The following is a 26,671-nucleotide window of genomic DNA, read 5'->3' on the forward strand; positions in this document are numbered from 1 at the left end:
TTTTATTTAATATGTCAATGATTTTTATTTTATATTTGTTAAATGACAGAGAACAAAATCTCTTCAAAAAATTTTCATGCTTTATTTCTTACAGTGTATAAGTACATTAGATAGGGTAATTTTCCCACAAGCTTTATGTAGTGATTTCATGACTATCAGCCTTATCTGATGTGGTAAGACTCTGCAAAACATCTGTGTGTTTTAAGTACAACATGCCCAGTAATTGTCCGATATAATTTGAATATGTGAATGGCATTATGCATGAATGTTGACAAAGATACAATTATTGCCAATATTACCCAAACTATAATAAACAGATGGGAAATAAGTAAGAATACAATCTAAAGCTAAGCTATTGAAAGCTCCTGGTAGGAATGTAGTAGAGGTAAAATCATAGTAACAGTATAAACTTTCATTGAACAAATGCATTGCTTTTACAGAATGTATAAAGGAATAAGAAAAAACTTTACTGTATCACACTGTAGGTATAATACATAACTAATTTTTGAAAGTCTGCATGATAAAAAAATTGTGAACATAGAATATGCTTGTTTGTTTCAGATCAAGATCGAAACACCTTTTACTAAGTGAATGTCCGATGCAATATTTTGATGAATAGTGCAGTCACAAGTGAAAATCTTAAATCTGGTGTTTACATGTGAAAGATATTTTGGTCTTACACGTAAAACAAGCAAATTTTCCTTTTATTTAGTGTCTATCAAATTATACCAGTTTTACTTGCGCAATGTCACAAGCTTCAGGCAATGGCACACAAAAACTAATCAAATGAAATTGTTAATAGTGGGAAAAAAGTTTAATAATTCCTCAAGAGTTTGAACAAATGGAGCAAAACTTTATGTTTTCTAGGTATTTACATGTTTCTGTTTTTTTTTATTGAATTATATTTAGAAAGGATATTTGATTATTCCTAATTCACATTCTTTTGCATTCAAATGTAGTTCCCTTACTGAAAATTATAAAATGAAAATCCCACTGTCTGAAACTGATACTGTAATATTTTATTCACCAATATATTTCAAAACATTACTGACATAATGCTTGATAAAATAATACTGAAAATGATTGATAAAATAATATTATAAAGTTGAAAAAGAGGCTATCTGCAAAAACAATCTGACATGAAATTCCTAACAACACTTCATGCTGATAATGAATACAAAAAATGTACAAAGTTCCACTTGAATTGGACAGAAACTGTAGGTAACTGTAGGGGTTTAGTACACAAAGTACAGGTGTAGTTGTTGTGTCTTGGATAATCACTCACTAAATTAGCTGCTAAGTGTAAAGTTTGCTGATCAGGAACTTAACACTTTTTCAGCTAAATTAAAAAAAGAGGTAATATTCCCAACAAGTTGACAAATGGGTCATAACTTGGTCAAAAACTTTCTTCTTGAGTTCTCAGTCTGCACAAAAGTAAAGATAGATGACTCAACCCAAGTTGATAGAAGCTTTGCCTGAATCCAACACTGTAAACGTTTAAACCTCAGTCTAAGTGATCAGGTGCTTTCAATCCGAGTTGGCGGAAGCTATACCAGAATCTGCATGGGTAACTGGCTCACTGTCTGAACCGTCGGAGCTGAAATTGTTATTTTATACAAAAATGTTTATATAACTTTCACAAAAATAATTTTCAATGCCCTAATTTTTCAGTTTATTAAAATGTTACATTAAGAAATTTCTGCAAATGGTTTCAGATCATAATATTTTTTCTTCAGTTTAACAGAGTTCTTCTAAAATAAAATTACAGTGATGTTAGCAAGCTGATTCTTTAATTTTTCATACTTTGTTCACTGTATTGATTATGCTTCATACAGTCAGCAGCTGGTGCATTTTACACAGAAATAATGAATGGCAGTTACACTAAAATGATACTTTCTGATAAAAGAGAATGTGTGAAAAATTGAATATTGACCTGCTGTTTTTAATTTCAGATTATAACTACAAATTTACCTCTTTTCATCATCATCATCATCATCTTCATCATCATCTTCATCACTGTCTTCTTCTTCACCAGAATCATCACTTTCATCACTAGAATCCTCATCATCATCATCTCTTCTTCTTCCTCCTCTGTAAATTATTTGTATGTTTTTATTACATTATTACTATAGACACCATAGACCTGTTATAGATCCTCTCTCTGTCATATTGGCCCTTGACCTATAGCCTTAGGGTTTATACGACAGGCCAGGGACGAACATTATCAGAACACATGCTTATTCACATCATATCAGATTTGTATATCAACAAATAAGCATAAGTTATGTAAAAGAGATACACCAGCTTTCCAGTACAATATTACTCTGCAGAAAAACAGGTGTACATTTCTCAATAAAATTTTAATAACCTTTTTATTACAAATGCATTTACATTTTTTAAATTGATAGTACTGACACTAACAAATGCCACAACTGAGCTAGAATAAATTACTATTACCAAAACAGAAGTTATACCTTGTCTCAGTTTCTCCTGGATCAAGGGAAAAAAACTCAAGGCCTCTTGGTTCTCTGGCTCATATATCAAAACTGAAACAGAAAAAATAATTAATGTGTATTATATATCACAGGATTTATATTTATCATTTCCCTGTTTGGATGATGATGACTGGATTTTTCTGGTTTAACTCCATTTTTTCAACAGTATTTCAGTAATGTATCAGTAGTCGATTAATATAACTAGTCTTCATATTTTCTGTACTAGTACCGATTTGTTCCCTACAAGTAGTTGGCAACTGACCAACATGTATCAGACTGGGAAGAATAAATTAACACAATAAACACAATATCATTGAAATACACATACAATATGTTGAAATTGCAATATACTACATTTAAATAGCATGTTACAATTTATATATATATAATCATAATTATAATACTGACCAGACAAACTGTCATCATTAGAGGAATTAAACTGCTGTTTTTGATTTTTAGAGCTTATATACAACCTCTTTTGTACATACCAGTTTCATATAATCACCAATGCTGCACTGGTATTCTATAATTTACTTACTCATTTTACACAGTACCTACAGGTATATCAAAAATTACTTACTCATTTTACACACTTTCAAACAGTACTCAGCAGTTTATTCACTCAGTTTACATAGTTTCAACAGGTATATCCATAATTACTTACTCATTTTACATAGTTTCTCTGAATTTTCATAATCTTCTTCCATCATACATGTCAAAAACTGAAGAAGAAGAAAGTCTTACAACTTGAGTAGTTAATCTTTAAAAATTAAATAATCAAATAATTACTGGTTCCACTTTCTTTACTTTTATTCTTTATCATAATCACATTAAAACTGCCTATTCAGGTGTTTTACTCCCAGCACCTGTTTCTAATTTGTAACACCATGTATGGCTCTACTTCAAGTCTCTTTATACATGTACTGTATTCATATTTTTAAGTCAAAATGATCAGGGGTTCCTACATTCCTTACTAGCATCAACCTGTTTGATTGCAAGTACCTGACAATTTCCCTACGTGAAGGCCTAGCTGTTCTTTGCAAGTAATTGATAACATTCCCACATGAATCACAGGTACAGACCTGTCCACTACATGTCACTGACAACATCCCCCATGAACACAAGGTGAAGACATTTCCTACTAGAGACTGTTCTCCATAGGTAAGTGACAACTACTCTATATGAATCAGAGATGGAAACCAGTTCTTCCCCACATGAATCAGAGATGGAGACCTGTTTACTGCAAGTTGCTGACAACTTCTTTACATAAATAAGAGGTAGAGAACAATGACCTTTTGAGCTATCCATACTGGCTAAATTTGTTCATACCTCCATAAGAAGAGCATTTGGTGCTTTTCCTTTCTCTCCAATGAGATCTTCTTCCTCATCATCACTTTCCTCTTCACTTGACGTTTCTGCCGACGCTTCATCTTTCTTATCACTGAAATATCAGATGTACAGTATTCATTTCAGTACAGTTTATAACCCAAAACCAAAGTAAAATCTCCATATGTTCATTACAAACCTTCTCACCAAAAATTTTTTCAATATATGCATGCATGGTGGTTGAAAAACAAGTAAGAAAATCTTCTAAGACAGACTGACATTCTAAAACAATCGTGTTGTGTCATGAGGGATCTTTAACCTTTAGCCTGCTGGCGGCAAGTGATTCTGCCTTTGCGATCAGTGCAGACCAAGACCAGCCTGCACATCCGTGCAGTCTGATCATGGTCTGCACTGTTTGCTATTCAGTCAGTAAATTTTTAGTAAACACCCCTTCTAATAGTAAATGGTATTGCCCAAATTGAATGACAGACAAGTACATTTTAGAAATTTAGCAGGGTAAGGGTTAAAAGTTTGTCCCATATTTAGCCTCAGTGTAATTATTATTTCTGGTATTTCAGGATCATAGAGTCCATTAACAGACTTTCAATCTTAAATGACTGGTAGGGGCATTAAGAATGTTGATATCTCATTATGTGTTATGATTAGAGCCTATCAAACTAAGTCTGCTAATATTTTGCTTCGTTGCATTCCATGTTTTCATGGGTTCTTTTACATATTTGACAATATGCCCTCCCGTTTGTTCTTCCCATTGTTCTTACAGAGATCTAATGCCAACATCAGTCAAACAGTTCCCATAATGAAGTTCATTTCCAGTTTTCATTTCCCTACACAATCTGCCAAAAAAATCTGTACAAGTCTGAATTTTTTATATGAAAAAAAACTTTAACTCTACATATGACTTTCATTTATAATGTCAATATTAACAGGTGTAAAAATCTTACCCTGCTAAATTTGTATATTGAACTTGTCCATCTTTCAGTTTGGACAGTATCATTGACTGTTAAAAGGGGTGCTTACCTAAAATATACTGACTGAATGGCGAACAGTGCAGATCTTGATCAGACTGCACAGATGTGCAGGCTGATCATGATCTACACTGGTCGCAAAGGCAGAATCAGTCATGTTCAGCATGATAAGGGTTAACAATTCTCTTTAAAAAAAAATTCTTTCAAAAATCCTTTAATCATATATACCTTTCATTTTGTCCCGTCTTTTCATCTTGTGTTCCTGAAACAGAATTAATTTTTAAGATGTAAAAAGTAGAAGCCTGATAATGTCAGTTCTAAATGTAATAAAGCTGAGTTTGAGAACCAGTCTCAAAACCCTAGCATCTGAATGGCTGTTACAAAGAAAACTTTTTGAATTAACCAATGGCAAGGTTGCATCCTGTGACTGGTCTTCAAATACAGTTTCATAATCTGGAAAAAATACTACAGCATTTACACAAATGAATTGGGTTTTTGTTTTACACCTTTCCTCAACAATACTTCAACAAGAGGGTCATGATGACCCTGGATCGCTCACCTGAGTAATATGAGCTACATGATTCAAATGTCAAACTGATGCTAAAATATTAAGAAAGTAGGTCAGTAGGTCACAGTCAAGGTCACTGAAAGTCAGTTTTAAGATCGGTGTGCAAAACTGTGTACATGACATGTACTACATGTCATCCAAATTTCAAGGCTGTATCTTTAAAAACAAGAAAGTAGGTCAGTAGGTCAAGGTCACAGTCAGGTGACCCCTAATCACTTGGGGTCATCTGGTAATTATAATTAAACAGTTTAGGAAATATGAGCTGATAATTTTTTAGGATTTTTTCCCTATAAAACTCAAATAACAAGTGACCCCCAGGACGGGGCCTCCTTTCATCCTAGGGGCATAATCTGAACAATCCACTAGGCAATGCTACATATCAAATATCAAAGGCCTAGGCCTTGAACTTTCAGACAAGAAGATTTTTTTTCCCTATATAAGTCTATGTTAAATTTGGGACCCCCAGGGCAGGGCCTCTTTTCACCCCAGGGGAAATAATTTGAACAATTTTGGTAGAGGAACACTAGGCAATGCGATATACCAAATATCAAAAGCCTATGCCCTGCAGTTTCAGACTAGAAGATTTTTAAAGTTTTTTCCTATATAAGTATATGTAAAACTTGAGAAACCCCCAGGGCAGTGTCTCTTTTCACCCCAGGGTAATAATTTGAATAATCTTGGTAGAGGACCACAAGGCAATGCTACATACCAAATATCAAAGGCCTAGATCTTTTGGTATCAGACAAGAAGAATTTTAAAGTTTTTTCCTATATAAGTCTATGTAAAACTTGGGACCCCCTGGGTGGGGCCGCTTTTCACCCCAGGGGCACAATTTGAATAGAGGATTATTAGATGATGTCACATGCCAAATATCAAGGCTCTATGCCTTGCAGTTTTGGACAAGAAGATTTTTCCTTTCAGTTGCCATGGCAACCAGTTCATCATGGAATTCAATTCTTTGAACAATTTTGAAAGGGGGCCACCCAAGGATCATTCCTGTGAAGTTTGGTGTAATTCTGTAACGGATATTGAGCGGTCACAAAAGCTCACCATGAGCCTTTGGCTCAGGTGAGCTAAAAAACACTTGGCAGTTTTTTCGGTCAGGATTCTGTTCCAACAAAAAAATATAATTTCCCCTTAAAGAAAGAGGGCCATGAAGACGTAAAAAATACCTCATGACTAAATTAATTATTTTGTGTCTTTTATTTCCAAAACAACAGAAACTAGAGCTGCTTTTGAGAAATGCGCATGTCTCCCACAACTGCCTAATCATCTAAATAGTAAGTCAGTCTTTTTATACTGTTTACTCTCTACAAATATACCTTTGAAGAATAAAAAGGCCGATTTTCGGTAATTCAAGGGCCATAATTCCGAAGTGCCTGGGCCGATTTGGCTAGCTTTCGAACCTGGCCGAGGACTTATGGTCAAACACATTTTGTTCAAGTTTGGTGAAGATCGGATGAGAAATGTTTGACTTAGAGTGTGGACAGGATGAATGGTTTTTGCTGCATGTTTGAGAATGAATACTTCAGCATTTTTATGAGTTTAGGTGATTCATTAATTATTGTCAAGGGCCATAATTCCGAAGAGCCTGGGCCGATTTGGCTAGTTATCAAACTTGGCCAAGGTCTTATGGTCAAACACATTTTGTTCAAGTTTGGAGAAGATCGGATGAGAAATGTTCGACTTAAGAGTGCGGACAAGCTTGGTGAAAGACAGACAAAGAGACAGACACACAGACAGGAGTAAATCAATATGTCTCCCACACCACTGTGTGGTGGGAGACATAATAGAATATTTCACCTGTGACAGTTGATTGCTCACCTGAGTTACAATGCTTGCTTGAACAGTTTTGGTAGACGGCTATGCAAGGAAAATGTCAGTGCAATTATATTGAAATAGTGCCAGTATTTTCTGACAAGAATATTTTTAAAGTTTTTACTAAATAAATATGGGCAGGTACTGTGTATGTGTGCATTAGGGGCGGTTGGGAGGTGGGGTAAGAAGTTGGGGAAATGATGTGAAATGACAATATCATACAAGAAGATTTTTCCCACTACATATTAACTTCATATCAAACACTACATACATACAGGGAAAAGTGACCATGCCTTCTGGTGGCCATATCTTTTGACAAATTGAAATTATTTGAACAATCTTGGTAGAAGGTCACACAAGGACCATTTGTGTGATTTTTTTAAAAATCAGGCCAGCAGTTTCACACAAAAAGATTTTTAAAGTTTTCACTATATACATATAGGGAAAAGTGACCACACCCTCTGATGGCCATGTTTTTTGGCGAATCAGAATAATCTGAACAATCTTGGTAGAGAGTCACACAAGGACCATTTGTGTGAAATTATTTTAAAATCGGTTTCCGAGATGTTGTTTGAACAACAGCTGTCACAGGAGACAACGCGTTCGACTATTTCAATGCTGGATAGTGAAACTGGGCACATGTGAGGGTGCTGTAGCTGTCACTGAAGTATTTAATTACTCTGATATGGAGGAAGATACTGGACAATGGCTTAGGTCTGCGTCATATGCATTTAGTAATAACAGGGATAGAGAAGTGTATCAAAACATTAAATAAGTATAAAAGGGGCATAATTCATGGAAATTTCTGCAAAAGTATTGCACCATGACATTGTGTAATATCATGTGGCTAATAATGTGAAGCAACTATTTGAAGTTTTAATCATATAAGTGAGATAGAACAGAAGTGCATCACAACTTGAGCCTGAAATTCTAGTAAAAAGGGGGTATAACTCATAGCATTTTGGTGCCAGCATCATGGACATTGTGTCATATGATGTTAGTGACCATGTGGAACCACCGTTTTAAGTTTGAATAAAATCCATTTAGTAACAACAGAGATATAGTGAAAAAGCATCAAAATTAAACTGAAATTCTAAGTGGAAATGGGACAAAGGTCACTACTTAATATCTGTGCCAGAATTATGGACCTTGTGTCATATGATGAGGACGACAATGGGAAGAACTATTTTAAGTCTGAATCAAATTTATTAAGCAATAACAGATAAAGTGAAGATGCACAAACATTAACTTGAAATTCTAAGTAAAAAGGGGGCATAATTCTGGAAATATTGGTGCAAAAGTTATGGCCCTTGTGTCATATCATGTGGGTGATGATGTGCTACAACTGTTTTAAGTTTGAATCAAATCCTTTGGTAATTACAGAAAGAGTGAAAGTGCATCAAAACTTTAACCTAAAATTTTATGTAAAAAGGGGTCATAATTCATGAAATATTGGTGCCAGAGTTATGACCCTTGTGTCATATGATGAGACTGATGATGTCGAACAATTGTTTTAAGTTTGAATCAAATCCATTTAGTAATAACAGACATAGAGTGAAAGTGCACCAAAACTTTAACCTGAAATTCTAAGTAAAAAGGGGGCATAACTCATGAAAAATTGGTGCCAGAGTTATGGACCTTGTGTCATATGATGTGGGTGATGATGTGGAACAAGTACTTTAAGTTTGAATCAAATCCATTTAGTTATAACTGAGATAGAGTGAAAGTGCACCAAAACTTTAACCTAAAATTTTATGTAAAAAGGGGTCATAATTCATGAAATATTGGTCCCAGAGTTATGACCCTTGTGTCATATGATGAGACTGATGATGTCGAACAATTGTTTTAAGTTTATATCAAATCCATTTAGTAATAACAGAGATAGAGTGAAAGTGCACAAAAACTTTAACCTGAAATTCTAAGTAAAAAGGGGGCATAATTCATGAAAAATTGGTGCCAGAGTTATGGACCTTGTGTCATATGATGTGGGTGATGATGTGGAACAAGTATTTTAAGTTTGAATCAAATCCATTTAGTCATAACTGAGATAGAGTGAAAGTGCACCAAAACTTTAACCTGAAATTTAAGGTAAAAAGGGGGGATAATTCATGGAAAATTGGTGCCAGAGTTATGGACCTTGTGTCATATGATGTGGGTGATGATGTAGAATAACTATCTTAAATTTGAATCAAATCTATTTAGTAATAACTGAGATAGAGTGAAAGTGCACCAAAACTTTAACCTGAAATTCTAAGTAAAAAGGGGGGATAATTCAGGAAATATTGGTGTGAGAGTTATGGCCCTTAAGCCAGATGATGTGGGTGATGATGAGGAATAACTATTTTAAGTTTGAAGCAAATCCATCATGTAATTACAGAGAGGAGAAAAAAGAGAAAGTGCATCAAAACTTTAACCAAGGTGGGGACGTGGAAAGACGCCGACGCCAGGGTGAGTAGGATAGCTCTCCATATACTTCGTATAGTCAAGCTAAAAAAGTTCCGACAGACGGAAGGATGCTGGACTGTGAGCAATCACAGTGGCTCACCCTGAGAACTTCGTTTGTGCTCAAAAGCGGGTGTGGTAAAAAGAACAACAACTGTAACTATCTCCCATTTCAATTTTCAATCTGAAGAATAGTTATCACCAACCTGCACCAACAGCTGTTTCCTGGTTTTTATCCATTGCATGTCTGCCAATCACATTTTCTCCTTTTCGTTTTTGGGGCTGGGAACCAGCTTTTAATACATTATCATTACTGGTTCCCATCCCAGCCAATATGAAATCACTATCTATTTTATCTCTATGATCACGTTTTGACAAATCTCTGAAATGATCGTTTCTATATGTGAATTGTCCATCCTCTACAGTTAACCTATGATCAGGAGTTCTTCTATGGCTTTCTAATTTTTCTTTCAGTTTTCTTTCCCTTTCCTCGCGTGCAGTTTCAATTTGATCTAGTTGCCGTGAGAGATTTTTCTCTTGTTCGTCCATACGGCATGTACTGAGTGCAGATGTCATCTGTCTGGTACGCTGTTCCACCAGGGCGAGTTGTTCTTCCGCAGACATAGGTGTGTCCCTAGGTGACAGTGAGTCAGAATCACTATCAGGCATAGGTAACGGTGGAAGTCTGTAATAACATCCATAGATTGTAAAGCATAGCAGAGTACCGTAATTCAGAAAAAAATCTTTGTACAGGTACATAGGTTTGCAGTTGAACCTCGTTCTTGCAAAGCTTTCATAAACATTAGTTGTACATTTTGAGTACTTAATGAGTTATAATTGAGAATAAACAGAATGTCATTACAATAACAGTACAAATAACACAACTTGAAAAAATATGTACGTAATCAACGTAATCAACATCTACTAGATGATGTACTAATTAATCATTCTGAATCAAAATCAGTGATACAGACATTACCTGGAACAAATTTGCATCACTGCTGATATAGTGAAGACTTCAGCAGCATGAAGACTTACTAAATTTATTAAATGACAATTTCTTCCGCAGATAGACAAAGTATTAACAAACTGATTTGCATTTACAAATATATACTGTAATACATGTATAATTATATAACAGAAATTAAAGACTGCCTACCTCTCATCAGGTCTGGTAGGTTTATCAATCTCATTCCAGTCTATAGACTCCAAAGGTTCTATCCTGCAAATAAGAGTACATGAACAATTATATAAAAACTAATTTTTTTTCAGAAACATAGGTCTTCCTAGCCTTTCATAGGATTATACTGGCCCCCAAGAACACTAGGGCATTGCTAAGATTGGCATCTGTAAATTAATGGTAAACTATTTAAGCTTTAAAATTTCTTGCAGTTTGTCAAAATTGATAAGTATTTAATGGATTTGAGAGGAATCTGATATTTTGTTTACTGAAACTGGCATCAAAACCTCTTATGGTTTCTTCGAGTGAGCATCTGCAAGCAAGCATCTTGTTGGAGGTTTCAAGGACAACACAGCCATGCAACATCACATGGTAAGAATCAAGTGTAGTCGTAATTTAAGTGAAACCTATTAAATCCACTAAGTAATTTTTCTAATGTATTTCTGATCATTTATGGCAGTCAGTCAAGACATAATGTAATCACAAGTTGGTCAATCACATCTTTAACATATATATTTTTTGAAGTTTTTGTAAATATTGTACTAAGTTGAACTTGGTTCGCTCAAACTTGACAGGACAAGCAAAATTTGAGTTTTCGGTAGTTCGAGCCATTGAAAAATAAACATACAGATATTTTGCCCGGACCTGATGATGAGTTTGAGCGTAGGGTGGTGTATAAATTATCCAAGTTCAAGCAAACAAAGTTTTACTGTATTTCTGTGTACATACTTGTCTTCTTTACGCCTGACAGCCTGTAATGAGATCTGTTTGGAGGGTGTAGGAGTTCTTCGAGATGTTGAGCCAGGACGAGAACCTACACTTGATCTGAAATTATGCAATTTTCTTAAAGTATAAAGTATATAAGCATCAATGCATAACATTTACTGTGATTAACATTCAGCTGCATGCCCGGAGATCATGTTTGTTCTCTATCTTAACAACCCTCTATGTAATGTTTTTCTCAATATATAAACACTATTTTCATATATCAATATCATATGTATCAACATTATCTCTATGCAAGGCACTAATAGTCATTTTAACCATTCTGATTTTATTGTTACTTCTCCTTATAGTAAAAGCCTTTTTTCTATATATAGATGAAACTGGATCCCAGATTAAAGAACTGAAAATGGAGACTGCTCTCAGAAAGCAGACTTGCCATTGGTAGATTTCAAAACTTACTTTATAAATATAGACACTGGGTTCACCTGCATAAATCTATATGAGTGAATGGTCCTTACCGACTAGAAGTAGGTGTGTTCCTGTCTGATTGCAAACCATTCCAGAGAACATCTTCTGACACTTCATCTGAAATAACAGTATTTTAACTATAAAGCACTAAAGGATTGTAGTCCCTTCAGTTATTTTTTTACACACTTTAATTTAGATTTCAATTACACTTTGACCTGCTAAATATGATTATCATGCAGCATGTAGCTTTTTATTACTACGTATGGTAATGCCTACATAAGGAATATGGTAATTCCAACATAAGGTATAAGGTAATGCTCACCTATGAATACGGTAATGTCTATGTAAGAAATACAGTAATTCCAACATAAGGTATAAGGTAATGCTCACGTATGAAATACTGTAATGTCTATTTAAGGAATACAGTAATTCCAACATAAGGTATAAGGTAATGCTCACCTATGAAATACGGTAATGTCTATGTAAGGAATACAGTAATTCCAACATAAGGTATAAGGTAATGCCCACGTATGAAATACGGTAATGTCTATGTAAGGAATACAGTAATTCCAACATAAGGTATAAGGTAATGCCCACGTATGAAATACGGTAATGTCTAAATAAGGAATACAGTAATTCCAACATAAGGTATAAGGAAATGCTCACGTATGAAATACGGTAATGTCTATGTAAGGAATACAGTAATTCCAACATAAGGTATAAGGTAATGATCACGTATGGAATACGGTTATGTCTATGTAAGGAATACAGTAATTCCAACATAAGGTATAAGGTAATGCTCACGTATGAAATACGGTTATGTCTATGTAAGGAATACAGTAATTCCAACAAGGTATAAGGTAATGCTCACATATGAAATACGGTAATGTCTATGTAAGGAATACAGTAATTCCAACATAAAGTATAAGGTAATGCTCACGTATGAAATACGGTAATGTCTATGTAAGGAATACAGTAATTCCAACATAAGGTATAAGGTAATGCTCACGTATGAAATACGGTAATGTCTATGTAAGGAATACAGTAATTCCAACATAAGGTATAAGGTAATGCTCACCTATGAAATACGGTAATGTCTATGTAAGGAATATGGTAATACTCATATAAGGAATATTGTAATGTATATATACCGGTAAGGAATAATGGTAATGCCTATATCAGGAATATGCCAATGTCTTTATAAGGACAGAAGAATACTATCATGCCCCAAATAGCAACATTGCTTTAGAAATGGTGTTTTATAATAACAATATCTTCAACATTTATTGTATGCTATTTATAACATTTTTTCACTTCTTTCTCATAGTCAACATTTAGGAGGCTCACTACATAACTCTACAGTTATAAGAAGACACAAGGATGTTTTAGTATATGCACCAGAAATCCTACCATTACACAGTTCCTAGGAAATAGAGATACAGTTTGTAATTGGTAATGCAAACAGGCACACAATGTAGAAAATTGTTGAAAAATGGTTCAACCATCAAAGTACTTAAAAGATATTATTAAACAAGAGCTGTCAGTGGACAGCGCGCTCGACTATTCTCACCCTTACAGAAGCAAGCCTCTGTGGCGTACATGCTGCGTATTTGCTGTGTATATGCCGCGAACACAGTAGTACGCCAGAGGAGTACATTTTACATACACCGCATGCCGCGTACTATTTCGACGAGTACACAGCATGTACGCAGGAGGTCACTAGTACACTTCAAGTACGCAGCACAGACTCTGAAAATTTAAGGAGTACACTGCATGTACGCAGGAGGGACTTGTACAAGAAAATAGTACACTGCATGTACACCGCAGATACTTTGAAATTTGTGCAGTACACTTCATATACGCGGGAAAGACTTGTACAATTTCTTTTGGCATTTATACTCAGTTTTTTTTTTATAAGTTAAAGTCTGAAGTAAACTTCATTTACGCGGGAGGGACTTGTTCATTTTCTTTTGGTGTTTATACTTCAAATTTTTTTAGGTAAAAGTCTGAAGTACACTTCATGCAGGAAGGATTTGTACATTTTTTTTTTTTTTTGGAAGCAAGAACTTGATTTCCGAGTAACTTTTTATCTTAATAGCATAGAATAGTTCAGATTACCGGTATTCTAAACAATGAAAATTTGCCATTTACTATTTGCAATGTTCATTTGTGAAGCTTACATCTAGTGATTTCTGAGCTGCACCTTGCATGCAGTGTAAAAATATATTCTTTTTCATTTTGAATTAATCCTGGAGCTTTCTAACTTGGATAATTGAAAAGCCTTATTTGAACTTCGTTGCATTACATTTGTAATACATGAAATAATTACCAAGATAATGCCTCAACAGCGCCCGAATGAGAGAATTAATAGCTCTCACTGTTATTTGAATACTCTTAAGCAAAACACCATTCTATCATGTTTTATAAAGGCTTTAATGCTCATTATGTTAACTCATTAAGGCCTCACCAGATTAAAAAGTTGTTCATCGATTTGCCGCTCGTATATTTTCAGAATGTTTTGGCTAATTGCGCTCGCCCCATGGAAAAAATCAATCCAAAATTTTTTGGTGCGCTACTTTTTACGGACGTAAAAGTGTATAAATGCTTATATAATTCCAGTCCTAGATTGTTCTCAGATGGATTTTTAATCAAAATAAATACATACTACGCACACATAGTCTATAATAAATCATAACACTTATATTTAGTTGCATTAAAGTTGTTTCCCCTTGATGCAGTTACGCCATTTTCTTCAAATGTTTACCAAATTACATGCTACAAACATTGATTTATTTCATTGAAAAGTGGATGAAGAAAAGCATACTAATTTATTTGATAACATCAATCTACATTATTTTGGTAAGGGTAAATACTTATTGATGCATGTCACTTATCTTTTTTCTGTTTTTTTTCTGTCCAAATGATCAGCATTTGCATACAAAGTTGGTGGGGTAAGGAATTTACATTATCACAGCAGTTTCGCCACAAGAGTACACAGCATGTATACAGTAGGAGTACACAGCATGTACGCCGCAGGACTCGGCCAGAGTACACAGCATGTACGCCGCAGGAGTACACAGCATGTACGCACAGGAGTACACAGCATGTACGCCGCAGGGGTAGTACACCGCAGGCTCATTTGCATGTGAAAAGCGTACATGCTGCGTACTATTTCCCGCATACTAAATTCCTCCAGCGTACATCCTGTGTACTATGTAGTCCACAGCATGTACGCAGCAAGTAGTACGCGGCAGAGCTCATTTGCATGTCAAAAGTGTACTACAAACGTACTATCGGTGTATGTGCGGTGTATATCCTGCGTACTATTTAAAGCCCTTGATTTTAGTACACATCATGTACGCATCATATACGCTGTATGTACACAGCAAGAGTACGCAGCAGGCCTTTTTCTTCTGTAAGGGCAGTGCTTGATAGTATAATATAAGCAATGAGTAAAACTTTAACATTACAATAAGCATATTCTAAGTCGAAAAGGGGCCATAATTCAGTCAAAATGCTTGATAGAGTTGCCTCCTCCTTTTTACAGACTGGGGTCATGATGGTAAACAAGTATGCAAAATATGAAAGCAATATCTCAATGGACTTTGAAAATATTTAGGGTGGTACGCAAACTTTAACATTTATTCTAAGTCGAAAAGGGGCCATAATTCAGACAAAATGCTTGATAGAGTTGCCTCCTCCTTTTTACAGACTGGGGTCATGATGGTAAACAAGTATGCAAAATATGAAAGCAATATCTCAATGGACTTTGAAAATATTTGGGGTGGTATGCAAACTTTAACATTTGTGTGACGCTCACGTCGATGACGGGGCGAGTAGGATAGCTCCCCTATTCTTCAAATAGTCGAGCTAAAAAGGAATACATTGGTCATTTTCCAAGAAATCTTACCATCTTGTCCCAAAATCTTCAAGGTAGATGAACTGCTCTGAAACATGTAACAAACAAGCTGTTCAAACTTTCATTTATTCAAAATAAAAATCTTACCTCACATTTAAAGTATCAAAATAATATGTGCCATGAAGAAAACATTGCTTTTATTAAATGCATGCCAAAATACTGATAATACCCTTTCTTATTTTTGTAACCAAAACATTTCCTAATAGGCCTTTCATTGTTTCAAGATTCTGTATCAGACTATCGACAAACTCTAAAATCCACTAATCTGTATCCCTATCCATACCCGTACAAAATAAGCCATTATGAGCAAAACCTCAAAATTTTAAGCCCACAAAAATAAATGACTTCAAAGTATCTCCAATATATTTACTACATTTTAGAAAAAAATATGTCATTCTGTCCAAAACACAGTGTGAAATAAAATAAAAACAGGCAATGTTAGTCAAAAAGCAAACTGAGTTATAACAAGAGCTGTCCGTAAGACAGTGCGCTCGACTTTTCTCAGTGCTTGACTCTGAATTAGAGCTTTGCCAGTAAAAAAAATTCCAAGTTAAAAAGGGACATAATTCTGTCAAAATTCAATCAGAGTTATGGGAGTTGTGTCTCCTGTTGTAGACTTTGATAGAAAATAACTATTTTGAGTTTCAAGTCAAAAGCTTTAATAGTAACAGAGATATTTGACTTAATCAAAATTTTTTTTTTAAAATTCTAAGTTAAAAAGGGGCATAATTCTGTCAAAATTCAAATCAGAGTTATAGGAATTGTGTCTCCTGGTGTAGACTTTCATAGTAAATAACTATTTTGAGTTTCAAGTCAAAAGCTTTAATAGTAACAGAGACATTTGACTTTATCAAAAATTTTAACAAGAGCTGTCCGTAAGACAGCCAAGCTCGACTATTCGAAATATTGTCACAGAAGCAGGAAATTATTACCCAAAATGTTAAATATCAAAAGAGTTTTAAGTTCGAAAGGGGACATAATTTGACCAAAATACATACCAGAGTTATGGGACTTGATGCTATCAACTAGTTTTATAACCCCGAAGAAACATGTTAAGTTTCAATTCAATATCTGCATTAGTTTTGGGGATAGTAACTTGCATGTAAAACTTTAACCAGAATTTTCTAAGTCCAAAAGGGGGCATAATTTGCTCAAAATACATATTAAGAGTTATGGAACTTGACCTAGTGAGGTTGGTAATTGACCTAGAAAAAGAATAAATAAGTTTCAAAGCTATATGCCTTTTGGTAATAGCTGTATGTACTTGCACGCAAAACTTTAACCAGGATTTTCTAAGTCCAAAAGGGGGCATAATTTGCCCAAAATACATGTCAGAGTTATGGGACTTGGTGCTATCAACTAGTTTTATAACCCCGAAGACACAAGTGAAGTTTCAATTCAATATCTGCATTAGTTTTGGAGATAGTAACTTGCATGTAAAACTTTAACCAGAATTTTCTAAGTCCAAAAGGGGGCATTATTTGCTCAAAATACATGTTAGAGTTATGGAACTTGACCCAGTGAGGTTGGTAATTGACCTAGAAAAAGAATAAATAAGTTTCAAAGCTATATGCCTTTAAATGATAGCTGTATGTACTTGCATGCAAAAACTTAACCAAGGTGTGACGCCGACGCCGACGCCAGGGTGAGTAGAATAGCTAGACTATTCTTTGAATAGTCGAGCTAACAATAAATTCTAAGTTAAAAAGGGGCATAATTCTGTCAAATTTCAAACAGAGTTATGGGGGTTGTTTCTCCTGGTGTAGACTTCGGTGGTAAATAGATATTTTAAGTTTCAAGTCAAAAGCTTTGACAGTAACAGAGATATTTGACTTTATCAAAAACTTTAACCAAAAATTCTAAGTTAAAAAGGGGCATAATTCTGTCAAAATTCAAATCAGAGTTATGGGGATTGTTTCTCATGGTGTAGACTTTGATAGTAAATACATATTTTAAGTTTCAAGTCAATAGCTTTGATAGTAACAGAGATATTTGACTTTATCAAAAACTTTAACCAACGCCGACGCCGATGCGAGTGCAATACCCTTACAGAAGCAAGCCTCTGTGGCGTACATGCTGCGTATTTGCTGTGTATATGCCGCGAACACAGTAGTACGCCAGAGGAGTACATTTTACATACACCGCATGCCGCGTACATGCCGCGTACTATTTCGACGAGTACACAGCATGTACGCAGGAGGTCACTAGTACACTTCAAGTACGCAGCACAGACTCTGAAAATTTAAGGAGTACACTGCATGTACGCAGGAGGGACTTGTACAAGAAAATAGTACACTGCATGTACACCGCAGATACTTTGAAATTTGTGCAGTACACTTCATATACGCGGGAAAGACTTGTACAATTTCTTTTGGCATTTATACTCAGTTTTTTTTTTATAAGTTAAAGTCTGAAGTAAACTTCATTTACGCGGGAGGGACTTGTTCATTTTCTTTTGGTGTTTATACTTCAAATTTTTTTAGGTAAAAGTCTGAAGTACACTTCATGCAGGAAGGATTTGTACATTTTTTTTTTTTTTTGGAAGCAAGAACTTGATTTCCGAGTAACTTTTTATCTTAATAGCATAGAATAGTTCAGATTACCGGTATTCTAAACAATGAAAATTTGCCATTTACTATTTGCAATGTTCATTTGTGAAGCTTACATCTTAGTGATTTCTGAGCTGCACCTTGCATGCAGTGTAAAAATATATTCTTTTTCATTTTGAATTAATCCTGGAGCTTTCTAACTTGGATAATTGAAAAGCCTTATTTGAACTTCGTTGCATTACATTTTGTAATACATGAAATAATTACCAAGATAATGCCTCAACAGCGCCCGAATGAGAAGAATTAATAGCTCTCACTGTTATTTGAATACTCTTAAGCAAAACACCATTCTATCATGTTTTATAAAGGCTTTAATGCTCATTATGTTAACTCATTAAGGCCTCACCAGATTAAAAAGTTGTTCATCGGATTTGCCGCTCGTATATTTTCAGAATGTTTTTGGCTAATTGCGCTCGCCCCATTGGAAAAAATCAATCCAAAATTTTTTGGTGCGCTACTTTTTACGGACGTAAAAGTGTATAAATGCTTATATAATTCCAGTCCTAGATTGTTCTCAGATGGATTTTAATCAAAATAAATACATACTACGCACACATAGTCTATAATAAATCATAACACTTATATTTAGTTGCATTAAAGTTGTTTCCCCTTGATGCAGTTACGCCATTTTCTTCAAATGTTTACCAAATTACATGCTACAAACATTGATTTATTTCATTGAAAAGTGGATGAAGAAAAGCATACTAATTTATTTGATAACATCAATCTACATTATTTTGGTAAGGGTAAATACTTATTGATGCATGTCACTTATCTTTTTTCTGTTTTTTTTCTGTCCAAATGATCAGCATTTGCATACAAAAGTTGGTGGGGTAAGGAATTTACATTATCACAGCAGTTTCGCCACAAGAGTACACAGCATGTATACAGTAGGAGTACACAGCATGTACGCCGCAGGACTCGGGCCAGGAGTACACAGCATGTACGCCGCAGGAGTACACAGCATGTACGCAACAGGAGTACACAGCATGTACGCCGCAGGGGTAGTACACCGCAGGCTCATTTGCATGTGAAAAGTGTATGTGCCGCGTACATGCTGCGTACTATTTCCCGCATACTAAATTCCTCCAGCGTACATCCTGTGTACTATGTAGTCCACAGCATGTACGCAGCAAGTAGTACGCGGCAGAGCTCATTTGCATGTCAAAAGTGTACTACAAACGTACTATCGGTGTATGTGCGGTGTATATCCTGCGTACTATTTAAAGCCCTTGATTTTAGTACACATCATGTACGCATCATATACGCTGTATGTACACAGCAAGAGTACGCAGCAGGCCTTTTTCTTCTGTAAGGGTAGCTCTACATTTTCTTCGAAAAGTCAAGCTAAAAAAGATACTCAGTCTGGTAATCAAAGTAGTATCAAAGAACTTTTTATTGTTTTGATCTGACCATAAAAAATCTACGTTTTTGTATTTTACTTTATATAAAACATTATACATTACAAATCACTGGTTCAGAAATGTAACATACCTGTTTTTTTAAGTTGAAATTTTCTTTCTCTGAAGGTGTTGACCTGAAAAAATGGACGTAGATATGTGTTAATATTTTTCATTTCATATGAATATCATATCAGGATTTCATTTACATACTTACTGTAGATTTTTTTCAAAACAAAAACCCTTTCACCACAAAAGTCTCAAACACTTGCTTTCAAATATCATACAAAACTATTTTTAAGATACTATTTACTGCATAAGTTTAGAACTTCACAAATTTTTTTCTAAAGGTTCACTTTTTAAACATTTATGTGTTTGCCAGGCTTATATACTATATTTGCAGTCACTAACAAAGTGCAGTATGACAAATTAGGAAATAAATGTAACATTGTTAATTTCCCAGTAACACTTGTTACAGATTATAAACTAGAGACTGTGTTCACAAAAGCACATAAAAATATCCACATACCCACTTTATTTTAACTGAAGGATGGATGAAAATGCAATATTGTGAAATCATTTAATTTCATGCGCATGAAATTCTGTTGGTTTGTCCAAATTGGCTTTTTTAAGAGAATATTAATTTGTCAATAGAAAATAAATAGGAATTATAAATTTTCTGAACTTTGTTGGCCGACACAACGACAAACCCATAAAAATTATTACCCCATGAATACTAAAGAATTCTAAGTATCTGATCATAGTTCAAAGACATGCATTGGGAGATGGGCACACTTAATTGTTTAACAATACAACGTCTAGTATTACAAGTAAGAAGTTTAATTTTGTGACAAAAGACAACTGGAAAATACTGATAATATCAGAGACTTGGCTTGATACTGAGCCTTATACCTAAGTTCTGTTGGAAAGTAGTATGGGAAAGATTTACATTCCCTTTTCATTTCACTCAAATCCCACTGGTAGTACAGAAGATCTGGACAGATATTCGTTTAGAAATAGGAGATCATATCTTCACCAAGTGTATCTGACCAGAAAATAATGATAACATATGATGATATGAAACAAGCACTAGAATTGAATCTTCGTATAAGTTTTAGAGGTGTAGCCCACATAAAGTTAAATGTGACAGACAGATAAGACAAAATTCAATACATCCCGTCACATGTAAGGAGGCATAATAATAAAATTTGTCTCACTCTTGGTTATTACTCTCACTTGTCTGATAGAAGCCGTGTTGTATAAATATACAAGTACAAGTACCTTCTACTGCCTGCTTTGTTACTGTTTGATCTGTTGCTCCCATTCTCTGTTAACAAAGAATTTCTGGAGTTTGTTCTACGTGCTTGAGCCATATCTCAGTGAAGCTTTTCTCTCTTAAACAGACTCTAAAATAGAAAAAAATATCTCATAGCATTTCTCTTAACATAGAAAGACTGGGTACTTCAGTCAGGCTATTGATTGTGTAGGACAAGTATTTTGATTATAATGGCTGATATGAGAAATTGTTGAAAATTCAAACGAGAAATGAAATGAAAACTGGTGTTAATCACTAGAAACATAAGGTAAAAATTCTTTACTTTACATCAGTTAATTCTTCATTTACAACACTCTGAAACTGTTTGGGACCAAACGGCAAGGTCCCTAATGTGTTAAAAGGATTTTTCATCATATACCCTTTTCTCTTGAAGTACAAACAATCTATAATGATAGGGATTCAAAATTTTAGAAATGGTGACCAAGACTGCCCTGAGTTGTGGGTAGTTGGTTTGGGCCAGGACCACTAAGTTTTAGTAAGAATTGCCCTTCAACAACTTCTTGATGGAGTTCAACCAAATTTTGCTTGAAGCTTTCTCTTTTGGTATGAATTCAAAGTTAATGTGATAATAATATTGTAAAATCATTTTTTTCTGGTTATTAGTATCAATATCAACGTACATGTGTACATCAAAAGTAAACATAAAATCCATTTCTCTTGTGAATCTTTTTCTATTTCTGGTGTACGTTAAGAAACAGCTTGTCAAGTTCCTACCCACAAATCCCCACTCTTCCCTTGCCATTCTGAAAATACCAGAAAGGGCCTCATTCCAAGGACAGTATAACAAGAGCTGTCCATAAGACAGCGCACTCTACTATTTGGCAATTTAACAGTAAAATAAATTTATGTCTCAATAAGAGACCTCTTCTTTAAAAGGAAGATACACCAAGTCATTATTTTATATTGTACTAAAGTTATATCCAGAAAGTTTATTTATTTATTTATTTGGGTTTCATGGCACACCAATTAACACAGTATAGGTTATATGGCGCCAAACAGGACTACAAACTTTGGTTTCACATCTCATTTACATTGAAATAAAAACATGAGGATTGCCAAAAAACTGTATGAAAGGGGCATAATTCTGTCAAAAATTCAATTAGAGTTATGGGAATTGTAACCACACATGCAGATGATGATTATAAAGAAATCTTTTTAATTTCAAGTCATTATCTTTTAAAGTACCAAAGATATATGTCTATAAACGAAGCTTTCGAAAAATTTAACATGAAAATAATTCCAAGTATAACAACTTGGTGACCTTGACCTTGGGTATTATGAGCCCAGCCACTGCACATACTTTGTTTGTATGCTGGACAATGTTTATATGAAGCTACAGTAAGATATAAGCAATAGTAACAAAGATACGACAGAAAAACAAAGGTTGCCGAAAAACTTTAACCTTAAAAATAACCTTAAGTATAACACCTTGGTGACCTTGACCTTATTTATAATGGGCCCAGTCCCTACACATACTCCAATAAATTAAATATTAATAAAATAAGCCACTCCAAATCACAAAACACGGTTTCAGTATGCATTAGACAGCGCCAATCTTTGATGAATTGTTTCATTTTACACTGCACAAACCAGCCCTTTTTTTGTAAATTTGGAGACGAGTACCAGGTCCCTTTTGGAGGGGAAATTTACGTCGCGAAATCATTGTTTGGAGGAATATATTTGCTGAGAAGTTGTTAAAATCAGGACTGAAAATCAAAACTAATTTCATTTTTTTTTGCATGGGGAATTTTTGGACAAGGTGGGGAAAAAAGTATACTTTTTAGATTGGGGAATGGGGCCGAATTTCGGCCCTAAAATTAGCATAAACAAGAGCACCGCCTTGCGGGTGCTGACGCTCATCTGATTTTTTTTGTGTAATAGAAATATTGTCCTACCCATGATTTTCTAAGTCTTAAAAGGGCCATCATTCTTGCAAAAAGCAGGATAGAGTTATGTTTCTTGATGTACAGTGTCCACTTATGATGGTGAAAAACTGTTGCAAGTTTTAAAGCAATAGCTTTGATAGTTTATGAGAAAAGTTGACTTAAACATAATACTCAACCAAGAAAATGATTTCTAAGTCCAAAAGGGCAATAAATTATTGCAAAAAGCAGGATGGAGTTATGTTGCTTGCTGTACAGGGTCAGCTTATGATGGTGAAACAAGTGTTGCAAGTTTCAAAGCAATATCTTTGATAGTTAAGAGAAAAAGATGACCTAAACATAAAACTTAACCAAGAAATCTGATATTTTCTAAGTCCAAAAGGGGCCATAAATCTTGCAAAAAGCAGGACGGAGTATGTTTCTGCTATAACAGGGTCAACTTATGATGGTGAACAAGTGTTGCAAGTTTTAAAGAAATAGCTTTGATAGTTTAGGATAAAAGCTGACCTAAACATAAAACTTAACCAAGAAAACTGATTTTCTAAGTCCAAAAGGGGCAATAAATCTTGCAAAAAGCAAGATGGAGTTATGTTTCTTGATGTACAGGGTCTGCTTATGATGGTAAACAAGTATTCCAAGTTTCAAAGCAATAGCTTTGATAGTTTAGGAGAAAAGTTGACCTAAACATAAAACTTAACCAAGAAATCTGATATTTTCTAAGTACAAAAGGGGCCATAAATCTTGCAAAAAGCAAGATGGAGTTATCTTTCTTGCTATACACGGTCAGCTTATGATGGTGAACAAGTATTCCAAGTTTCAAAGCAATAGCTTTGATAGTTTAGGAGAAAAGCTGACCTAAACATAAAACTTAACCAGGCAACGCCGACGCAGACGCCGACGCCGACAACCGCTCAAGTGATGACAATAACTCATCATTTTTTTTCAAAAAATCAGATGAGCTAAAAAAAGGCCTGCAAACTCATGTTCCGTTAAACGTCTTCACATTGAACTGCATGGCATCAAGTTTTTATACACCACCCTTAATTACACAAAGCAGTTTCAATATGCATTAGACGGCATCAAGTTGTAATAAATCATTTCACTTTACACTGCACATACTCATGTTGTGTTAAACGGTCTCACATTGAGCTGCATGGTATCATGTTTTGTTGGGTGATTTCATATTACAGTGCATCGCAACAAGTTTTTCAATGCATCGTTCCATGTTTAAATATATGGAATGAAGTTTTGTATTAAATGGTCTCAAAATGCAGTGCACTGAATGCAAATATATTGGATGGGATGGAATTTTAGACTAGACGGCGATGAAATGCACTGCCAGGTTTTTTTTTTCCTTCATAATAGGCCCCTTCCCCTCAGAAAATTTCTTTTAAATTATGCAGTTTTCCCCAAAAATTGACTTTACATCAGGTTTTTTATTCCACTTTGCCCAAATACTGTGCTGTTTTTTTTCCCCAAATCACAGGCCTGGGCCCCTTCCCCTCCTGGTAAAAAAAACCCCTGACTGCACTGACTGACTTGTTTATGAATGGATTGTATATTTACTAATTTTGGCGGTAACCGCTGCCCATACACTTGCTTGCTGCTTGAACCCCCACTTTGTACTGAGCGTATCATAAACGGGTACAAAAATTAATAAGCTTACGACTATATTATACTCACTGGATCATCACTTCTTATGATAACAGGGTTTTTTTCAGCCGTTTTTATAGCCGTTATTCGGCTATATTTCCAATGCCAAAAAGTATGTTTTTTTCCCAAAATGAGTGCAAAAATTCCCAATCTACATTCTGAAAAAAATTTCATCAAAATTGCACAAACACTGACCAAATTATGGACAATTTTGTGATGGCAGTATGTTTAAGAGGTTGTACAATGTGAAACAAGTGTATGAGAAAGTGCTTAAATACATCTTTACTATATCCTATGGGACTAAACATTTCCCAATTTGGAACATTTACGCGCCAAATTCCCAATTTTGGGGGTATAGGCTATGTTCCCAAATTAGCTAGAAAAAACCCTGGATAAAAATCTAAGTTTGGTACCCGAGTACGCTATGCGCAGTGTAAAGCAGGGATCAATTCTCAGGGAAGTGTTCCATACAAGTAAGATTGATCGATTTTTGATAATTATTGATTTCTCGTCGGAACCCGAACCTCAGTTGTCAGAACCGGTACATGTCATTTGACAGAATGGTTACAGAATTGTTGACTGATACCAGGGGTTCATAGGTAGGTGCTAATCTAAAAGCTAAATCAACTTTTGTTTTCTTCAGTCAGTTTTACTGTTGCAAATCTTATTTTAAGACAACTGATGGTAAAAATGCATTTTTTAAAACACGCTGAAATGTTACAAAATGTGTTTTATATGACTGTCACCTATGCACAATACATATTAAGGATAACATGGTGTAATAGCCATATTTCATATCTTGTAACTGAATGGTAATATTTAAATAAAATTTGGTCACTTTAAAGACATTCAAAATTAAAAACTTTTCACCGAGAGATTTTTCATCATTGATAATTTTCTAGGGAGATAATCGGTATTGAAGTTAACATTGATGCCTATGGAAAATATATTATTTCTTTTATTTCTATCTTTTGACATTTTTAAAGCTTGCATTATCAAGTTGTATGTACATATGAAAATATCCAACAACTGATGCAACAAAATGTCTAGTAAACTCCCTAGTAACATCACGGATGGACTATTGTAATGTGCTGTGAATTTGACTTCTTGGTGAAGAACAGTGAATGACTAGTGTGATGTTATTTTTACTTAGTAAATATGCAGTTGTGACTGTTCTGATGTTTTATTAATGTTTTATAAATAAAGTTATAACTCTGATCAGCATTTTGTTCATTCTATACAAATTTTGATTGTATAGAAGAAAAGATTTTCCCTTCACAAATGTTCACACCTTATTGCTGGTGATTAATGGGTTTATGACACCTACTAATTGGTTTTAGGTACTAATAAATCAATTTTGTGTATTATCAGTATACAACCCATAAGTTTCAAAATATATGAATGAATTAAAAATAATTAAGAATAATACAAAAAAATATTAGAGGGGTGTTTTGACCAAATTCTAAACCGAATGGGGACGTTTTGACCAAAATGGGGGGTGTTTTGACTAGGGGACGTTTTGACTTGATACCGTGGGGTGTGGGGGCAATAGCCCCCATAAGAATAGAAGAGTGTGTATTTATTGAAAGTGTGTAGGCCTACTGAAAAAATTCAGTTGGCCCAAATAGCGCCTAAAATGCATATGATGGACAAATAATTACCCTTTTATTTAAATATATTTTCAATCTGGCGAAAATATGCCTGTTTGTCAGCCATATTGTTTAACTTGGAGATCCAACAGGTGCTTAGTTTCGAATTATTATTTGTCGGTGTTATAAATTGGCACTGACCTATAGAATAGCAAAACCATTTCAGGTAGAAAAAAAGAAAATCAAAACTAAATGTACAAATACAATTTTTTT

At 34.6% G+C, this 26,671-nt stretch overlaps 1 protein-coding gene across 1 annotated transcript; it reads right to left on the reverse strand.

Moving 5' to 3' along the window:
- Positions 1–26,546, reverse strand: LOC123561640 (uncharacterized). The gene is made up of 14 exons (XM_045354143.2): positions 26,471–26,546; positions 21,219–21,343; positions 20,032–20,074; positions 15,920–15,956; positions 12,060–12,126; positions 11,545–11,640; positions 10,795–10,857; positions 9,842–10,320; positions 5,036–5,069; positions 3,825–3,936; positions 3,160–3,217; positions 2,475–2,546; positions 1,972–2,091; positions 1–1,597 (listed from the first exon to the last, which is right to left on the reverse strand). Exons 2-14 carry the CDS (start codon positions 21,308–21,310, stop codon positions 1,548–1,550), a joined length of 1,323 nt encoding a protein of 440 aa, XP_045210078.2. The 5' UTR covers positions 21,311–21,343; positions 26,471–26,546; the 3' UTR covers positions 1–1,547.
- Positions 26,547–26,671: the final 125 nt, after the last annotated feature.

The sequence above is a fragment of the Mercenaria mercenaria genome, chromosome 10 (assembly GCF_021730395.1).
Source record: "Mercenaria mercenaria strain notata chromosome 10, MADL_Memer_1, whole genome shotgun sequence".
NCBI classification, from domain to species: domain Eukaryota; kingdom Metazoa; phylum Mollusca; class Bivalvia; order Venerida; family Veneridae; genus Mercenaria; species Mercenaria mercenaria.